The following is a 20,386-nucleotide window of genomic DNA, read 5'->3' as shown; positions in this document are numbered from 1 at the left end:
ACCTCCACATTGTGGTTAATTTCTTTTTTTTATTTTTAAAGATTTTTATTTATTTATTTGACAGATCACAAGTAGGCAGAGAGGCAGAGAGAGAGAGGGGGAAGCAGGCTCACTGCTGAGCAGAGAGCCTGATGTGGGACTCGATCCCAGGACCCTGAGATCATGACCTGAGTTGAAGGCAGAGGCTTAGTCTACTGAGCCACCCAGGCACCCCTTGTGGTTAATTTCTTACCAGCAATAGCGAACTTCTGTTGATAGTAATAACAAACCATTACTATTATTATTATTATTATTATTATTATTATTATTATTATTATTTTGTCTCTTTGGTTAAAAGCTTGAGAGACCCTGTTCCTTATTGCCTTTCTTTCCTTCTTTCTCTTGTTTTGATGAACTTCCTTAAACATTTCTTGTTTTGCAGATCTACTAGCGATCAATTGACAGTGTTTGTCTGAAAAAAATCTTTGTTTTGCCACCACTTAAGGTTGGATTATATTCCCTTATATGTATGTTTAAAGTAGATCTTCTTTATTCATTCATCCATCTATAGACATTTAGGTGGTTTCCATACTTTGGCCACCGCAAATAATGTTGGGATGACCTTGGAAGTACGTGTATCTTTTTAAGATCCTAATTTCTTTTTTTTTTTAAGTTTTATTTATTTATTTGACACAGATTGAGAGAGATCACAAGTAGGCAGGCAGAGAGAGAGGAGGAAGCAGGCTCAGAAATCCTGATGTGGGGCTTGATCCCAGGATCCTGAGATCATGACCTGAGCAGAAGACAGAAGTTTAACCCACTGAGCCACCCAGGCACCCCTTAAGATCCTAATTTCAATTCTTTTGAATATATACCCAGAAGTGTGAATCCTGGATCATGGAGGAGTCCTGTTTTTAATATTTTGAGGAACTTCCATTCCATTTTCTACAGTGGCTGCACCATTTTATGTTCCCACTGACACTGTGTAATGGTGCAATTTCTCTACATCCACACTGACACTTATTTGTCTTTTGTTTTATTGGTAGTACTGTTGTTGTTATAGCCATCCCAGCAGTTGTGAGAAGATAGCTTTTCATGGTTCTGATTTGCCTTTCCCTGATGGTCAGCAATGAACAGAGAAGGTGCATGGCCCTGGGACCTATCCCCCAGGAGCGAGCAAGAGAAGTGGCAATGCATACATCCTTAGGAAAAGTTTGAGAGGCTCCCAGAATCTCCACCTGGGCTGATCAGTGAAGGTATTTTGCCTTCATTTCTAAAATTTTTTTTTTTTTCTGGTAAGAGAATCTTGGACAGATATGCTTCCTATTTTGTTATTCTCACAGGGTTGTTTTTTTTTTAAGATTATATTCATTTATTTTAAAGAACAAGAGAGAGCGTACACATGCATGTGCAAGTGGGAGGAGAGGCAGAGGGAGAGAGAGATCATCTTGAGCAGACTCTGTGCTGAGCGAGGAGCCTGATGCAAGGCTCAATCCCAGGACCCTGAGACCATAACTTGAGCCAAATCCAAGACTCAGATGCTTAACCAACTGAGCCACCCAGGCACCGCTCTTGCAATGTTTTTTAATGTTGTTCATTACCTCCTGGCATGTAGTTTCTGGTAAGTATGTGAGTTCTTCTATTCCTTCTTTGTATTTACTGCACTTTTTTTTTTCTTTACTCTAAGATTCTCTTTTCACCAAGGGATTTTTCACAATTTGATTTGATTGAGCTTTGGGGTGGTTTGGTTGTGTATTCTACTTGGAATTCAACGAACTTCTTGAATCCGTAGACTTAAAGTTTTCATCAAATTTGATAATTTAATAATTATTATTAATTTAATAATTTAACTAAAATATTTCTTCAAATATCTTTTTTTTCCCATCAAACATCTTTTGTGACTTCACATCCCCTGGCTCTCTAATGCATTAGACCACTTGCTGTTGACCCCCAAGTCACTGAAGCTGGATGTTTTTCCCACTCTTTTCCTTTGGTGTGCTTCCTTTTAGATAATGTCCATTGTGTGTGTTCATATTCACAAATTTTTCCTTACACAGTGTCTAGTCTGCTGGAATCCTATCTGATGCATTTTCTATTTTGGAGCCTATATTCTTCATCTCTAGAGATCCCATTTAGGTCTATTTTATATCTTTCTTTTTTTGTTTTGTTTTGTTTTGTTTTGTTTTGTTTGGCTCAAAATCTAATTTAACTGGTATAAGGATTGCCACCCCAGCTTTCTTTGGATGTCCATTAGCATGGTAAATTGTTTTCCACCCCCTCACTTTCAATCTGGAGGTGTCTTTGGGTCTAAAATGAGTTTCTTGCAGACAGCATATTGATGGGTCTTTTTTTTTTTTTAATCCATTCTGATACCCTATGTCTTTTGATTGGGACATTTAGCCCATTTACATTCAAGGTAACTATTGGAAGATATGAATTTAGTGCCATTGTATTGCCTATAAGGTGACTGTTACTGTATATTGTCTCTGCTCCTTTCTGGTTTGTTACTTTTAGGTTCTCTCTTCGCTTAGAGGACCCCTTTCAATATTTCCTGTAGGGCTCATTTAGTGTTTGAAAATTCTTTTAGTTTTTGTTTATCCTGGAAGCTTTTTATCTCTCCTTCTATTTTCAATGAAAGCCTAGCTGGATATGGTATTCTTTGCTGCATTTTTTTCTCATTTAGTGCTGTGAATAGATCATGCCAGTCCTTTCTGGCCTGCCAAGTCTCTGTGGATATGTCTGCTGCCAATCTAATATTTCTACCATTGTATGTTACAGACTTCTTGTCCCGGGCTGCTTTCAGGATTTTCTCTTTGTCACTGAGACTTGTAAGTTTTACTATTAGATGACAGGGTGTGGACCTGTTTTTATTGATTTTGAGGGGGTTCTCTGTGCCCCCTGGATTTTGATGCTTGTTCCCTTCCCCAAATTAGGGAAATTCTCTTCTATAATGTGTTCCAATATACCTTCTGCCCCTCTCTTTTCTTCTTCTTCTGGAATCCTGATTATTCTAGTATTGTTTCATCTTATGGTATCACTTATCTCTCAAATTCCCCCTTCGTGGTCCAGTAGTTGTTTGTCTTTCTTTTTTTCAGCTTCTTTATTCCCCGTCATTTGGTCTTCTATATCACTAATTCCTGCATTCTTTATTGCACGTCATTAGTAGCTTTTTAAATTTCAACTTGATTAGATTTTAGTTCTTTTATTCCTCCAGAAAGGGAATTTATTTCTCCAGAAAGGAATTCTCTAGTATCTTCAATGTTTCTTCAAGCCCAACTAGCACCTTGATAATAATCATTACGCTGAACTCTAGTTCTGACATCTTACTAATGTCCATATTAATTATGTCCCTGGCCATTGGTACTGCTTCTTGTTCTTTTTTTGTGGTGAGTTTTTCCACCTTGTCATTTTATCCAGATAAGAATAGATGGATGAGAGAACAGAATACTAAAAGGGTAGCAATGACCCTAGAAAAGTATACACTAAACAAATTGGAAGAGACCTGAAACCAGGGGAGAAGAAAGGTAGGGAAAAAAAGAAATATATATACACATTTATATATATATATATATATATACACTATACATACATATATATGTATGTATATATATAACTACACATATATTTTATATGTGTGCATATGTATTATATTATATTATAATATATTATATATTATATATTTTTATTATATTATATATTATATAATATAATGTAACATCATTATTATATAATATATTATATATTATGTAATATATATTTATATATACATACATATATATTTTATATATGTGTGTGTATGTGTGTGTGTGTATATACATACATACACGCACACATACATACAACTGGTGAATAGAACAGAGCCATACACTTGATTTTGGGTGAATGCTGGTCTGGTAGAAGAAACTGCCTCTCAAAATTTTAAAGAAAGAAAAAAAAAAATATATATATATACACACACACAAAAATAAGGGTAAACACAATGAAGGGTTGGAATATGAATATAGAGATGAAAATTTTAAATCTTAAATTTTAGATGAAAATTTTAATTTAAAATTTTAAAAGTTTCTAAAGAAGGAATTGATAAGAAGTTGGTTATAAAAAAAAGAGGAAAGAATGTGATAGGGCTGGAGATTAGAACAAAGTCATGTGCTAGATTTGGGGTATATGATCTATTAGAAGCTGTATCCCAAAATTTTAAAGAAAGAAAAACCTATATGTATACAAAAAATAAGGTTAAATACAATGAAGGGACAGAATGTGACTATAACAATGAAAATTTTAAAAGATTTTTTTAAAAGGTTTTTTAAGGTTTTTTTAAAAGGTATTGATAAGATAAAAGGTTTAAGATAGGATAAAAGGTTTAACCTTTAAAAAGGTTAAAATAGGAAAGAGGAAAAATTTTAAAAATAGAATAGAAAAATAAAATTTAATTTTGAAAGACTAATGGATCATGGGAAAAAAGCCATGAACTCTATGTGTTGCTTTCCCCTACTCTGGAGTTCCACAGTTCTTGTTTATCTGTGAACTTGGTCTTGGCTGTATGTTCTTGCTGATCTTGGGGAGGGGTCTGTTGCAGTGATTCTCAAATGTCTTTCCCCCAGGCAGAATTGCGCTGCCCTTGCCAGGAGCTGGGCTAAGTAATCTGCGCAGTTTTGCTCTTGGGAGCTTTTGTTCCCTAAATGCTTTCCGTAGAGCTCTGGAGGACGGGAATGAAAATGGCCCAATCTCCAGCCAAGAGAGCCTAGAGCTCGGGACCCCACTCAGTGCACCCTTGGAGAAGGGCAGTCAATCCCTCCCCTCTCCCTGGTCTCTTGCCACACTTGATGCTCACCCAACCTGTGACTGAGCGTTTCTGTCTCTGGAGCACAGCCCCATATGGAGTCTCCAAACCCTTATCTTCCTCCAGAGGAGGAAGGTGAGTCTCCCCAGATCTGCCACTTGTGGGGTCCCGGCTCAAAGAGCAGTGGCTTCACTGTGCTGTGGATCATGGTTTATGGTAACCCCAAGCTGAGAGCCCCTTCCTTGGCTCCGTCTCTGTAGTCAGCTTCCCCACTGCAATACCTGAGAGACCTGCCACAGTCCAACATACCCGGTCTTTCTGTGACCCCATAGGTCCTGAGACCACACTGTCCTCACAAGGGCTCCGCCCCCACTTAGCCTCTGGAGTGACATCGCTCAGTGGAGCAGACTTCTAAAAGTTCTGATTTTGTGCTCCACTGCTCTGCCACTTGCCGGGGGCCAGTCCCTCCCGCCATGGTCTATCTTTTTGTATATCCTCTTGGATTAACCTGTCCGCACATCTCACCTTCCAGAAAGTGGTCACTTTTCTGTTCCTAGAATTGCTGCTCTTCTCTTTGATCTCCTGTTAAGTTTGTAGGTGTTCAGAATGGTTTGATAACTCTCTAGCTGAACTCCTGCGACCCAACAATATTTGGGCTCCTACTCCTCTGCCATCTTGCTCCTCCTCTCTATATCTCCTGTTTTTCCCTCTCTTTATTTTATGTTTTCCTTTAAATCCTTGAGCATAGTCAGCATCTTTCAGAACCTATTTAACATACATTCTGTTTATGGAATTATCTTTCTCATTTATGAGTTCATTCTATAGATTGATTCTCTCTTGGTTATGGGTTATATTTCCTGCTTTGTTGTCTGCTTAATTTTTTTATTGGATACCAGACTTTGAATTTTGCATTGCTGAGGGCTAAGTTTTATTGTCTTCCTTTAAATAGGGTTGGGAATTCTTTTGGCGTTCAGTTTGTTTGCTTGAAGCTAAGCCTGATTGCTTTAAGACTTCTTTGTTTTGGTTTTGGTTTTTCATCTCCTCAAGGGCTGCTCTAGACTAATCTCTCCTCCCAGGAAGCTCTGCCTTTCTAGGAGGTGTGCACTTTTTGAAGTCTCTACTAAATGCTCCCAGGTGTTCGGAAACCTCTCTCCATGCCAGCTGGTGGGAATTCAAATGCATCCCTTCTTATACTAGGGACACTCTAGAAATTGTTTTGCTTATACTTTCCTGGCAATTGTTCTCTCTCTGAAAGTTTTACTATGTCCACTCTGGTGATATTTCACCCTCTGTGTGGGCACAGTGTAATTTAGCCAAAAGCTCAAAGGTATACATCTCCGTATTTCAGAAGCCCTTCCTCTGTATTGCCCTTCCTTCTCTGGTATTCTGACTCCCAGATTTCATCGTCCTCATCATCCCCGAATACCAGTCTCTGGTTTCATAAAGCATAAAAACCACTGAGCTTCTCTTTTCTTTCATCTTTTCTTTTTCTTTTTTCCCTTCCTTTCCTTTCCCTTTCTTTTTCTCTTTCTCTCTCTCTCTTTTTTTTCTGCAAAAAGCTTGTACTGTTTCCATCTGGTCCAGGGCTTGGGAGAATGTTCCACAGTGGCTGAAGAGTTGTCTCATGGCTGCAGGGAGAGGCTCAGGCAGAACCTGGGCACCAGGGGATGCCAGAGGGACCCCTCAACATCTTCTGGGCTCCAGAGTTTCCTAGTTGTGCTTCAGGGTGAGCCTTTTTGAAGGGGTCCTCTCCCAGCCAGCCTGGGGGCCAGCCAGCCTGTGGGGGTGAGTCAGGGGCTCACCTATCTTCTTGATAAGGTTTACCTCCTCACCCAGGAAGTATTCCTCCAGGAAGTGCCAGCGATGGTGGTCTGTGTGAACAGAACCCAGGGCATGCAGATACAAAGGCACCTGGTTTAGGTTCTTCTCACAACCAGGGGCTTCCCTGGCATCCATGATTTGACCCCACTCCTCCTGAGTGGGTTCCCCCCACCCTTTGCTGTGATCTAGAAATGATCAGTAGGCAGAACATTCAGGTTTTTCTAGAGAACACCTCATTTGTTTCCCTCCTTTCAGCAATCACAGTCCTGTGTGGCCAGATTTCCAAGGTTCGAAAACTGTTGCTTATTACTTTGGCTCCAATCTTCTAGTTTTGATGGTAGTGATGAAGTCCCAGAACCTAAGTCAGGTTCGGTGGGGTGAGGAGGTTCGGAGCCGACGACTAAAGAAAGAATTCTTAAGACGTCGTTGGTGCAAAATGGTGGTTTATTAAAGCACGGGGACAGGACCCGTGGGCAGGAAGAGCTGCTGCCCCGGGTTGTGAGGGTAGGCATGTTATATACCCCGTGGTTGGGGGGAGGTGAGGGGAAGGGATGGGAGGTTTCAACAGAGTTCTCACATGTCAGGGAGGGCCTACAAGGTGCCGGGGGGAGTCCTTGCCCTTATGGTTTGATCAATGTCGTCTTTAGGTCAGGCACTAACATCAAGATAATGGGGGATTCTTGGTGGGGTATTATGATCCGGCTATCATTCACATTCCTTTCTACTCCAGTCTCCTCCAGTTTATGGTGGGAGGGAGACATTAGGGCTTCAGGAACCAAGAGTTATTTGCCTCTGGAAATTTGTGCTATTGATAAGGTAACCTCCCTGTTTAGGTCTCCCTTGTAGGGCAAGGGAGATTCCTGTTCTGCAGGATTGCGATCCCTGCAAGTTAACTATTTATCGTTTTATGGCAGTCAGGGGTGCCTGAGGAATGCTACACATATGGAGGGGAGCCGGTGAAGAGGGGGTGCAAGGCGCCAGCTTTTGCTTTGTCCTCAGCCAGCCTCCTGCTCCCTCATCAGTAGGATGGTATTTCCAGACACTGCTGTTGTCTGATGGCTAGAAGCATGTTGGCCGTACCCACAATATCCTTGAAAGGAAGGGCTGAGAACTGGTTGGTCCATGTCACTAAACTGATTGTATCCCTCTGATACCATGCTGGTGGCTGGGATTCTTAAGACTGCATCATTCTTCTCAAGATTATATCACTGTGCTAAGGCAGAGCTAGTGTAACTCCTGACATGAAGAAAGTAACTAAAATAAGCATAACAATTAACAATTTCAAAGTTCTGCTATGTTCTACCTAAAATTGTCTTTTACAAAGTCGTATGTTTAAGTGGTGTGCCCAAGGGGTATGAGTTAGAGAGTAAGCTGGGACTGGAACTGTATTTCCAGCATGGTGAGCCAATATAGTATTTGTACTGTGTCAGTTTTTCTTGACAAAAGCTTTATTCCTGGGGTGCCTGGGTAGTTCATTTGGTTAATCTGCCTTTGGCTCAGGTCAGGGTCTCCAGGGTCCTGCAATCAGCCTTGCCTCAGGCTTTCTGCTCAGCAGGGAGCTTGCTTCTCCCTTTCCTTCTGCCCCTCCCCCTTCTCGTGCACTCTCTCTGTCTCTCTCTCATTTAAATAAATAAAATCTTTTTTTAAAAACTTTATTGCTTCCTCCTTAATATATTTATGAGTTTTTCCACTGACTCATCTTCCCTATTCCTCTTTTCAAGGGTGTTTTCACCATGAAATACCATTGTACCAGAACTTACCATGACTCTGCTGCTTTTCATCTTCTTCCACCAAACTCCAGCTTCCCTAGCTATATTTCACAGTTCCTCATAACCTGACTTCACTTGCTTTTCTAGATACATCTGCCTCTGCTTCTCTAACCAGATGCCCATCTTTCATTTGAACGAGGTTTATTTATTGAAGTCTTCCCACGCATCTTCCTCATTCTCCTCAATACACGATCGGCCCACGCTGTTTGCCCTAAACAGAATGGAATTCAATTAAAATTAAGTCACAATGTTGCATTTCCTGATCAGGTTGGATTTTCTTGCCTTTAGTGCTGTCTCTTAAAAATACTCTTTAAATTTATAATTTATTTTCTGTAAAAGCTTCAAGGCACATCACTATCACTCTCATCAATCATGTAAATATCATATTTTTAGTTTGATTTTGTATTACGTGTTCAGGAATCTGAATATTGGCAGCTTCCAGAGGGGAGAAACTTTTGACATGGAACCACTTTTCAGTTTCATCCTAAGCCTACTTTGTGCAGGACTAGGGGGCTAAGGGTTCTCCTTCTAGGGTTGTCTTTGTGACCCCCCACAAAGAAATTTGCAAACAACTCCTCAGAGTTACAAGTCATTCTTTTAAATAAATACTCTGTGGGGCACCTGGGTGGCTCAGTCAGTTAGGTGTCCAACTCTTGGCTTCAGCTCAGGTCATGATCTCAGGGTTCTGAGATCGAGCCCCCCTTTGGGCTCTACACTGAGTGTACAGTCTGGTTGAGATTCTGCCTCTCCCTTTGGCCCTCCCCATGCTCGTGCTCTCTCTAAATAAATAAATACATAAATAAAATCTTAAAAAATAATTTACTCTGGGGCACCCGGGTGGCTCAGTGGGTTAAAGCCTCTGCCTTCAATTCAGGGCATGATCCCAGGGTCCTGGGATCCAGCTGCACATTGGGCTCTCTGCTCGGCAGGGAGCCTGCTTCTTCCTCACTCTCTGCCTGCCTCTCTGCCAACTTGTGATCTCTGTCAAATAAATAAATAAAATCTTTAAAAACAATAATAATAATTTACTCTGCACCTCCTATGTGTCAGAGGCTGGAGATAATAGGACATTACACAAGGAAAATGTGGTTCTCATCTTATGACTTATACCGAGTTTAAAAAATGCTAGGGAATTTCAACCCAATGAGGGTAATAATAAAAATAGCTAACAGTCTTTCGCACTTACTGACTTCTAGGGGATTTACCGAAGGCCTGGCCTGAGCCACTTATCCCTGCCCATATCTCGGTGATAAAGGGATTAGGCTATTTCAAAGACCACAGAGGCTCAGAAGCCTTGCATACTACCTCAGCCCAATCAGAGGCAAATCTGGGTCTTAAGAGTTCTCTGAATCTGGATTCCAACTCTCATCACTTCCTTGTGTTGTCTCCATAAAGAGCAGATGAGGAAGCGCAGGCGAGCCCCTCTGGTCAGGGAGGCTCTTGTTTGGTATGGGGGTGCCTGGCCAGGCCAGAATTTCATACAGATTTTAAGAAGCAGAACAAGTGAAGCAAAATCTGTGTCACCAGAACCGCAGAAAGGGAGCGGCCGAGCCAGCCCCGGGGGCGGCAGTGAAGTGGGCGGGGTCAGACTGGAGCAGGCAGGTCCTCCAGTAGGTGAAACAGGACACCCCAGTTCTGAGTCAAACCCAGCCCAGCAGAGAGGAGAGCCAGGTTCAGTAGCTGGGTTGTTATTCCTCTGATGGATCTGTTGACAGGTGTGCTAGGGTGGTTCTCTCACAGCCACAACACATCAGGGTCACAGCCAGGAGTCATCCCCTTGACCCCACGCAACCCGATTCCTGTCAGAAAAGCCTTGCCCTGCCCCACTGGAGAATTACCCAACCTTCCACAGAGCCCTGCTCCCTCTGTGGTTAGGAGAACTGGAAAATCTGAGAGGTTGCCGTCCTCTGCGATAACACACCTTTCCTCCTTCTTCACCCGAGCCTTCTTATCTGAGGCTGCACATTTTCCCATCTTTGGGTTTCCGACTTGTAGGCTCCGCTTCCGGGCCTGGTGGCCTGTGCTATCCCACTCACCAGCATGGCTTCAGAGGGATGCATTCTGTTTAGAGAAATGAACCACCAGTTCTCATCCCTTCCTTCAAGGGTATCATGGGGACCCTTGAACATTTACAAAGATCATCATCACACACACACACAAAACAACAAACCCTTCTTTCTATGACACCTCATGCTCTTTTCAAAACAGACTGATCATGGCCAACATTGAGGAATATAAAGGATTATTGAAACAGTGTGTTGTACCCCTGAAACTAATATAACATTGCAGGGCAGTTAGACTTCAATAATAAAAAAAATAATAAAAGAAAATAAATTTTTAAGTGTTTTCTCATGCATGATCACCTCTTCTCTTGACTGAGCAGGAACATGGAACTGCTATGGAAACAATCCTTATGGTCATGTTAGACACATGTTAGTTTAGAGCTAACGCCACTATTTATTAGCTGTGTAACCCTAGAATAGTCATTTCTCATGGATTCTAGCTACTTCCCTTTTTTTTTTTTTTTTTTTTTTTACAAAATGGAGACCCTCATTCCTGCCTCAGCTGTATGCAGCCATCATGAAGACGAAAACTGTTTGTGAAGTGAATTTGTAGAGGACAGCACTTCATCATGGACCCTGAAGTCTTTCGGTTTGGTTCCTAGTCCACTGTTATCTTTATATCATAGACAAGTTAGTTAATCACCCTAATCCACATTTTTCCTACCTTTAAAATGGAAATATTATTAAGCGCCTCTATTATTGAGTTGTTGTGAGGTAATAAAGCAGAAGAATTTAGCACAATGCCAGTTCCATAGAAAGGGGTGGGTAGATATTATTATTTATAAAGTGCTGGGTACATTATGGCTTCATATTTCCAGTCATGATCTATATCCCATATGGAAAAATAGAATTCTTGTTTCACATAGGAATTAGGTATACCAAGACGTTAAATGGCACATGTGAAGTCTTATTTAATCACAAGACCTGTTTCCTTGGACATATTTATCTGAGTAACATTAATAGAAGTCATATCTACTTATTTCTTTGAGATACCTAACACTTGCCAAGCATGCTGCTCAGTGATTTCTAGATGGTTCTCTCATTGCGTTCTCACATTGACCCTGAAGATGGACTCCATGGCTCCTCCATTTTACAGATAAGAAGATGGAATGTTTGAAAAGCTAATAACTGGGGCACCTGGGTGGCTCAGTGGGTTAAAGCCTCTGCCTTCAGCCCAGGTCATGATCTCAGGGTCCTGGGATCGAGCCCCACATCAGGCTCCCTGCTCAGTGGGAAGCCTGCTTCCCCCTCTCTCTCTGCCTGCCTCTCTGCCTACTTGTGATCTCTGTCTGTCAAATAAATAAATAAAATCTTGAAAGAAAGAAAGAAAAGCTAATAACTTCCTCAGGTGATGGAGTCATTTTTGCGGGGATAGAGGATAAACCCAAAGCTGTCTATCAGTTCAAAAGCCAGTACTGAATCACAGTGCCATATTGCCAGCATCATAGTATTTGTCAGTCAATTATTCCCCATTTATTCACACAGTCAATTAAATCATCCCTGATATTTTGTCTGACACTCTACTCTCCGGTGCTACGAGGAGAGAAGGGGAAGAGGTACTGAGTGTGACATGAGGATGAGAATGAATATTCTCATAGCGTCCCTGCTGTGTCACATAATGAACAAGATGCACATTATCTTCCTTAATCCTTTGGATAGTTTATGACTTATATATTAGTATACCCACTTTACACATGAAGAAGATCAGTACCAGAAACAATTAACTAAGATACCCAAGGTCAAATAACAAATAGCCAGGTGGTTACTCTAGTTCCCAAAAGCACTTCTGCATGCTTTCAAGGAATGGATATAAAATCACGTGTACGTAGAAGCTGATAGCTTGCCATAACAGACAGTAAGCCCAAAGTGTTACTGAACCTCAAAGAAAGGAAAGATCACAGAAGGCTGAGAGTAGAGAAGACAGCCCAGAGGAGAAAAGGAATGGCCTGAGTCATAAAGGAAGTCTTGGGTGGATCTACAGATTGAGGAAGGGACAGGGAATATAGAGATTAATCTGGTCTCCAAATGAACTTGGGCAAGAGTCCGACAGCCTAATGGCTGTGGATGTGTCTCATTATGATTGTACAAAATCAGTCATCAATAAATAGTTGCTGAATGGCTAGGAGTGTCCTCTCTGTCCTCTAGCACTGGTTTAGGTCCTGTAGGAATTGGGGTACTTTCAAGACATATGATTAATATATTTTGACCAAGACTCCTTTCTCAAGAATTTCTTATCATATATAAAAGAGTTTTAGATACGAGGGGGACAATATTGAATGGGGAAGTTTGGCTGGCAGGACACCAGAAGGCTTCACAGGGAAGACCCTCTTCAGTGATGACAGCGTATCAGCCTGGCATATGGTGACTCTTGTTCCTGGCAGTGTCCCAGAAGTGATGGCACTTACGGAGAACTGAGCCACATAACTAAAATGTACCAGAAAGTGCAAAACATAAGTCAATACATGTGTTTATAATTTGCATTGGAAAGTATAGCTGTCAAAAGAACTGTATCAATTTTTTGGCCAAATTATTTATTCTTTCCCTGTAATAAAACACCTAAGTCCTAGTATGTGAATGTTACCTGGTGTCCAAGGGAATGAACACAAAGGAAGTATATGCTTTGGCAAAAATCACCATCTACAATCCTTCAAGAACATTGAGTCCTTCCCACATGTAAATAACAGTCTCATCACTTTATGTCTGTTATTTACATCTATTATGTTTAATCTTCATAATAATCTTACAAAATGGTAATTTCCTCATCCTTTCTTTCCAGATGAAGGAACTGAATTTTGTAAATATTGGACAACTTTCCCCCACAATATCAGTTCTCTAAAATTCAGGATCTTGACTTTGCCAAGTTCTTCATCTTTATGTTATGAGGCTGTGAGTACCTATTATGACCTAACTGGGCATTCAGAATGCAAAGAGCAATAAGGTAGATACTGTTCCTGTCCAAGTGAAACTTATAGACTCATGAGAAAAGCAGATATCTGACAGCTGTTTACTCACATAATTAAATCTTTAATTATAATATTGATACATCTACCAGCAAGAAGGACACTCTCATCTAGATGGACAGGGAAGGAAGTCTCTGAGCAAACAAAATTTCATCTCAGATTGCAGGCAGGGGACTGGCTCAGGTGGCAAAGAGCTAGGCTTTCTGGAGACAATTAAAGAGGCATGGGGAGCCAGGAGAGAGTGGGGCAAGGTGAGCTCCAGAAGGAGGCAGAGCCTGGGCTGTGGGCTTTCCTAGACAGTCACAGAACTTTGAATGCAAAGCCATTTAAGAGTTTTAATTTCAAGAGTGCTCAAAACAGACTCAGATGTGTGATTTAAAGGGATGACAGTAGCTGCAACTTGGAGAAGGCATTACTAGAAAGTTCCAGCGCTCCAGCTGAAGGTAAGGCTGCTTTGGATACCACAGGGCTACTTGGAACCACAGATCTGGGCATGGACAAATACTTTCTCAGTTCTACATTAAGGACTCCATCACCTTCTAGGGACAATCAGTGAAACTGTGCTGATATCCCTGGTCTCAAGGCAAAACCTCTGAAAAAAAGCTAGACTAATCACACACACATATAACTACAGATTATTCAGCCAACACTCAGAAGAGGTGGATCTAGGAAGCTGTCAAGCTTGTAAATGAATTTAAATGATGGCAAAATTATTTTAGTGACATTTAAAAAAATTTATTTATTTACTTGAGAGAGAAAGCATGAGCAGGGGAAGAGGCAGAGGGAAAGGCAAACTCCCTGCTGAGCACAGAACCCAGTGTGGGGCTCTCCATCCCAGGACCCTGAGTCAATGACCTCAGTCAAAATCAAGAGTGGGGTACTTAACTGAGTGGGCCACCCAGTGGAAATATGAAATCCTTTAAAAAAAAAAAAAAGAAAACCTTTTAAATAACAGTTCAGCATTTGTTATTGGCATAGAGTCAATGTAACAAGCTCTCTATCTAGATTTACTGAGCTGGAGAAGACTGGTGATCAGGGTTCGTTTGATGAAGTATTATAACTAAATATTGGTGAGCAAGATGTTTGGCTGGACAGGAAGACTTGAGGCTCAGCTGGGGAGAGCAGAGGCCGAGTACTTGAGAAGATATGTTCGATGAATCAGAAAGTAAACAGTGCCGTAGGCAGATATCTAATTCAGGTCAGACATATGACACAAAGCTATGTATCTGGGTAGAGTTTAAGTGAAGAAATAAGGTATCTGGTTGGAGGAAAGAGCAAGCACAAGACTGATAGGACAGTGCTGTCCCCTCCAATACACAGTCACTAGTCCGATGTGGCTCTAAAGTTTTTACAATGTGTTAGTCCTAACGGGGATGTGCTGTGAGTGTCACATAGTCACCAGGTTTCAAAGACTTAGTGCAAAAATCATCATAATAAAAGAAATTCTCTTGTTAATAATATTGATTACATATCAAAATGATAATATTGGGGGTCTATTGGTTTAAAGGAAGTATAATATAAAAATTAATTTCACCAGTTTTCTTATTCTTTAAAAAAATGTGGTTACAAGAAAATTTAAATGATATGTGTAGTTCACATCATGTTTCTATTGGACAATGCTGGCATACAGAAAAGGGTTATCTCCTAAGAAATCTGGTTATTTGTAGAAAAAAACTTGAACAGTTCTACACTGATGAGTTTTTTTTTTTTTTAATGTATGGAGAAATTAAGGAAGAGAGGTTGTAGGACAGATATCTGATTACGCCATAATAGACTTAAGGGTATATTAATAATAACAGAAAAATGACTCTCCAGTAGTAATTTTTTATTGTATCAGTATGCAATGTAATCTATGACTAACGGTGGAATTATTCCCATTTAGTACAAAAACAAGATTGACTTTTCCTATGAGTTTACTCTCTTATTAAATCTACTATATAATGAAGTTAAGGAAAATGTCCTTCAAAGCATACTTAAAAGCAAAGAGATCCATTAGAATCTATAGAGTAATGAGGTAAAACACCTGATACAAAGTAAATAATAAATAGTTAAGATTTCACTATTTTTATGAATAATAATATTATGCCTCAGTAATTAAGCAATATTTTCTGGACTTCTGGATTCATCTGTTTATTTATTCACTCACCCAGCAAATACGTTAGAAGTTGATGGTGATTAAGAGAGGGATGAAATCAAAGGCATTGACCCATTTTTCAGGGGTGTTGAGGGGATTTGAAGGTGATTTAACAGCAATGTAACACAGCAGAAAATTAATTCAGAAAAGAAACAGGAGCATGTATCAAAATAGCCAGTGTTATCTTGTTGCTCTTTCCAACGGCCTTTCATTTACCCACAAATTGATGAGATGGTGTCTAAAACTAGATATGATGTAAATTCCTGGCCAGTGCCCTGTGTGTGTTTGTGTGTGTGTGTGCATGTCTGTGCATGTTAAAAAAACAAACAAAAAACAAAACAAAACAAAACAAAAACATTCCCACTTGAACATACCCCCTACGGGAATCAAATACAAAACCAGCTGTAGGGAATACCATACATAAATTCTGCACATTAAGTGGGCAGGCAGGCAGGTAAACAGGCTTGGAGGATTAGATGCTGTAAATCTCCTCCCAGGAGATGATACGGCTCCTCCTCTTCATTCCCTTGAAGCTTTGACCTTTGCCATGAATGTGGTCCTGATCCGGCCACTCCAGGACGTGGAAGTCATCAAAGGCAAACACCTGCACTTTTGGTAATAACTTCTCTTTAAATGGACATGATCTTTCCTTTACGCATTTCCGATCAGGATGAGCGTCCATTCAATTAGCTTTTTATGACCTCTTTTCAAAAACCTTTAAAATTTCAGGTATTTATGATAGAACTTTTCATTTGCCTTTTCTCTCTTCTGCCTCTCTATCCTATAGCCATCTGGCGATTGAAGGTGGGTACAGACTACTGGAGCTGACTGGGAGATTCACCAACCCCAGCCAGCATTAAAGAGAGCGAGCTCCATTCTGATAGGTAACTTCAGAAACAGCATTGTTTCTTAGACATGTCACGAGCATGGCCAACTCTGCTTTATGGGTAAAGAAATAAGATAGTTAAATGTAATTTAAAGTGCCTTTTCTAAGGTCAAGGTGGGCTAATCAATCATTGTGTGTGTGTGTGTGTACGCGTGCGTGCTTAAAGCTCTGTTTGAATTTTAGGATGCATAATGAATTAGATAAATTATCTGGTGAGCTAGCAAAATCTTTTCATGCAAAATCTTTTATTCCAGGGGAAAATTTGTCTAAAGGGGGTAAGGTTTAATTATTTGTTTTTCTAAAATTCTCATTCCTTTCTTTTTTTAACCTCGACTTGCTTTCAAGGGAAAATGATTTCCCCTTTGATACAAAGTTATGTGTTACCAAAAAAAAAAAAAAAATCAATCTTTGGGGAGAAAGAAGCAAACAAACAAAAAAAGAAGAGATGTAATAGCAAAAATATTTTGAATTAGAACATCGGAAGGAAAATAATAATCATTGTCACCAATAGATACCAAGTTCAAGGATCCATGTTCTATGTTCAGGCACATGTTTTTAGACATCTTGATATTTGAATGAGGATTCATCATTAAAAAATTGGCTCAGACTGCAATATGATCTTCAGACCAAGGTATCAGAAACACCACTGGGTTTCAGAAAGACTGACCTTCAATCTAATTTTGCCCAAGATCATGTTCCAGCTCTAATATCATCTAATGGGGGTGGGGGAAGTGAAGCAGGAAAATCTTGAGCTTTTAGAGAGTAGGAGCTATAGTTTTGTATTTCACAGGGCCAAGGAAGAAGTTGCAATGTGTCTCATTTTAGCTCATTTCAACATGTTGAAAACACTCAAGAGTGGATCTGAGAGGGCCCCGAGGTAGGGCCACGAGTTAGAGTTCTGAAATTTGCCCTGGTCTGCAGCCTGTCAAGGCCGGAGATGTTTAGCTCCATTCCTGCTGCTCCCACACCAAGCATGGCCACAAATCTACATTAATACTAATAACATTGTGCCTCCTAGAACTCCCCAGAGAGTTTGCTAAGTTCTGTTTGAAGTGATTCTGAAAGTCAGAAGCCATGTGCGTTTCCCAACAGGTCCTCACCCCTGTCACTGGGCCGTTAGGGTCAGGAACAGTGGAGTCTTGCCTCAAAGGGGGAATAATCTGGGCACCTGGGAGGCTCAGTGGGTTAAGCATCTGCCTTCAGCTCAGGTCATGATCCCAGGGTCCTGGAATCCAGCCCCGCATCGGGCTCCCTGCTCAGCCGGGAGTCTACTTGTCCCTTTCCCTGTGCTCTGCTTGTGCTGTCTCTGTCTCTCTCTCAAATAAATAAAAGTCTTTAAAAAAGGAGGGGGGGCAGGGGAGCCAGAATAACCCATAATCTTCCCACGTCTTCCAACAATCAGAGTGCTTCCTCTCACTCCATGTTGCTGTAACTGGCATGAATTCCCCATTCCAGTGGAACAGATCTGAGGGTTCGGACAAATGCAAATAATAGCTTTGTTTTTGAAAGGGTTGCAGAATGAGTCCAGACTCGGAGAACGGAAACTACTGCCTCTGCTAGGTAGGACTTCACTGTCTCCCTGCTTCTTGTCCTGGAGAGCTTCAGTCATTCCTGGGGCCTCTAGGGGTACAGAATGCAGAGTGAACCAGAAACCCTGCTTGTGTGCCTCCACTAGTGTTTGGGGAAGGGGTGGAGCTAAGTTGTTGTCATTCTCCTCTGGCCTCTGCTTCTACTTTGTTTTTTGTTTTAAAGATTTTATTTATTTATTTATTTTAGAGAGGGAGAGAGTAAGAACAGGGGGAGCAGCAGAGGGAGAGGGGGAAGCAGGCTCCCTACTGAACAAGGAGCCTGATGTGGGGCTCGATCCCAAGACCCTGAGATCATGACCTGAGCCAAAGTCAAGAGTGGGACGCTTGGCCGACCGAGCTCCCTAGGAGCACCTGCTTCTGCTTTGCTTTAACTCGAGGTGAACTGGTCTGTGGTTCAGCATCCACAAGGGTCACTGCCTCCCTTGGACGTAAGTGTCAGTTTCCCCTGATGCTCTGCAAGTTCCAGGTCCTGCCGGCCTCGGGAGCCGGGAGTCAGGGTGGCCTCACCTCACCATTTAGCTCAGTCAGTCACCCCTTTCACACCACATGGTTGACACCAGTGGTTTTCCAGACTTCGCTTCGTCTGACTCCCAACAGAAATGGTCTGGTGTAGAGGAGGTAGATTTTGCTTCTATGCCTGGTTCTGTCCGTTAGGATCCCGAGTCCGTCCGACTTCCCCATTTCACGCCAGGCTTGGAAAAGATAGCTGAACCCTCCCGACAGCAGCTGCCACTCCAAGGAAACATAAAGGATTCAGTCATACTGGTTATTTGGCACTCCACAGACCACTATTTCCCAATCTGCAAGCACATCAGGGCATTTGGTGCGTCAGGAAGACGCCCTGGGAGGCGCCACGGCCCGGGGTTTCCTCATTGCCATGGGCTTCCGGTCTCTGCTCTCTCTAGCTGCTAACTGTCACTGCAACTACATCTTTTTCTTCAACCTGATGTCACAGCCAGAAGTTTAGAGGTTCTTAGTCAGTGCGGAGTCTTCTGGAGCAGAGGACGCTCATTGAGCTAGGTAAGGTCAAGATCTATCACAACTGGGAGGCGGGTTGGGGTGATGGTCAGATCCAAGGGCGCTGCTGGGAGGCTGCCTGCCTTCTCCACCCAGTTCTGGCACCTGTGGGCTCTGTGACCTGGGCAGATCTGAAATCTCCCTAAGCCTTGGGGTATTTTTTATCCATAAGGGGAGGATGATAGGACCCACTTGATGGAGTTTCTTTGAGATTTAAATAACACACCCTAGGCATTTAGAAACGTTCTCTGCACAAGCTTTAGCACTCAGTAGATATTAGCTGTTGCTAGTTTTAACAATGTTTTAAATAATATAACATTTGCAGATATAAAATCGTTTTCAATCAGACAGCGAATGCATGGGAAGCTATTTAAAATCTTCAGAAGTAAAGCTCTAAATTTCTAGAAGTCGGTCATTAATTTGTTACAGCTCTCTGATATTACTTTCTGGCTCATTCTCAGATTAGGAAAAATAGTGAAAGGACTGACCTGTTTCTTGCTTTGTAGGTCATTTAATCCTTCCTGTAAACCCTGTAGGGTAGGTTACATTATTATTCTAATTTCACCCACAAGGAAACCAAGAGACAAAGCTGCAAAATAACTTGCCCAAGGTCAGAAATCTTGTCCTTGGTGAGGCTGGACCTAAAAGTCAGGTCACAGTGGGGGTGGGGAGGGTGTTATAGGAGGGTCAGTCTGGACTGCCATGAGGTTGGTCTGCCTTGGAAGAGGTTATTTTAAGCCCTGCCAAGGAAGAGATCGCACATTTAAATGTGCAACCTTCCCCTTTGGGTGTCCACAAGAGAAATAATCCCATCACTGGAAACCCACCCTCCTCTCTGCTCACTGTTCTTGTTTGTTTTGTGGGAGGCCGGTTAGAGTAGAGGATAACACCCCTTTTCCCTTTGCTGTGGCTTGGACACCTGTCCTCTGAGTCTTCAGGTATCCTGGCAATTTGCAGGTGAGCAAAGACTTAACATAATTGAAAACCTTTGATTAAAGGACAACCAAAACAATAAATCTTGGTGCTTGATGAAATGTCTTGCAAGAAATGGATTGGGTCAAAGCTATGCGAAGAATGGATTCCCATGCTCAGAATTAGCTCACTGTGTTTTCTCCCTTCCACAGTTTCTCAGTGTCCCTAGGATGTCCGTCCAGTTTGCAGTAGGGCACTATTTTCATTTCTTAAGCAACGTTGATGTATAAAATTAATCTGTGATTATTAAATGTCTTACGTCAGGCATTCCCACGATGTGGCTGGTTTTAACAACAACCTGTTGTTTGATCTGTGGAACTTTAAATGCTGATAGATTCTTTAATTTGGAAAATGAAGCGAATCCTGAAGTGTGGATGAATATTGTAAGTCATGCCAAGTCCCAAAGGACATCACAT

General features: G+C 41.4%; 1 protein-coding gene across 2 annotated transcripts in view; it reads left to right on the top strand.

The window, feature by feature from the left end:
- Positions 1 to 13,233: 13,233 nt before the first annotated feature.
- The window catches only part of LIPN (lipase family member N), a 30,131-nt gene continuing 22,978 nt past the window's right edge, over positions 13,234 to 20,386 (top strand). The window contains exons 1-3 of one of the 2 annotated variants that reach the window (XM_032313380.1): positions 13,234 to 13,298; positions 18,937 to 19,001; positions 20,235 to 20,353. In XM_032313380.1, the coding sequence (XP_032169271.1) occupies positions 20,246 to 20,353 (108 nt within the window). In that variant the 5' untranslated portion in view covers positions 13,234 to 13,298; positions 18,937 to 19,001; positions 20,235 to 20,245. Of the gene's footprint in view, positions 13,299 to 18,392; positions 19,002 to 20,234; positions 20,354 to 20,386 lie in introns of those variants that run through there. The other variant, XM_032313381.1, reaches the window with a different exon arrangement.

This window comes from Mustela erminea, chromosome 14 (genome assembly GCF_009829155.1).
Source record: "Mustela erminea isolate mMusErm1 chromosome 14, mMusErm1.Pri, whole genome shotgun sequence".
In the NCBI taxonomy this organism is placed as follows: domain Eukaryota; kingdom Metazoa; phylum Chordata; class Mammalia; order Carnivora; family Mustelidae; genus Mustela; species Mustela erminea.
This window is presented reverse-complemented; position numbering and strand designations above follow the sequence as displayed.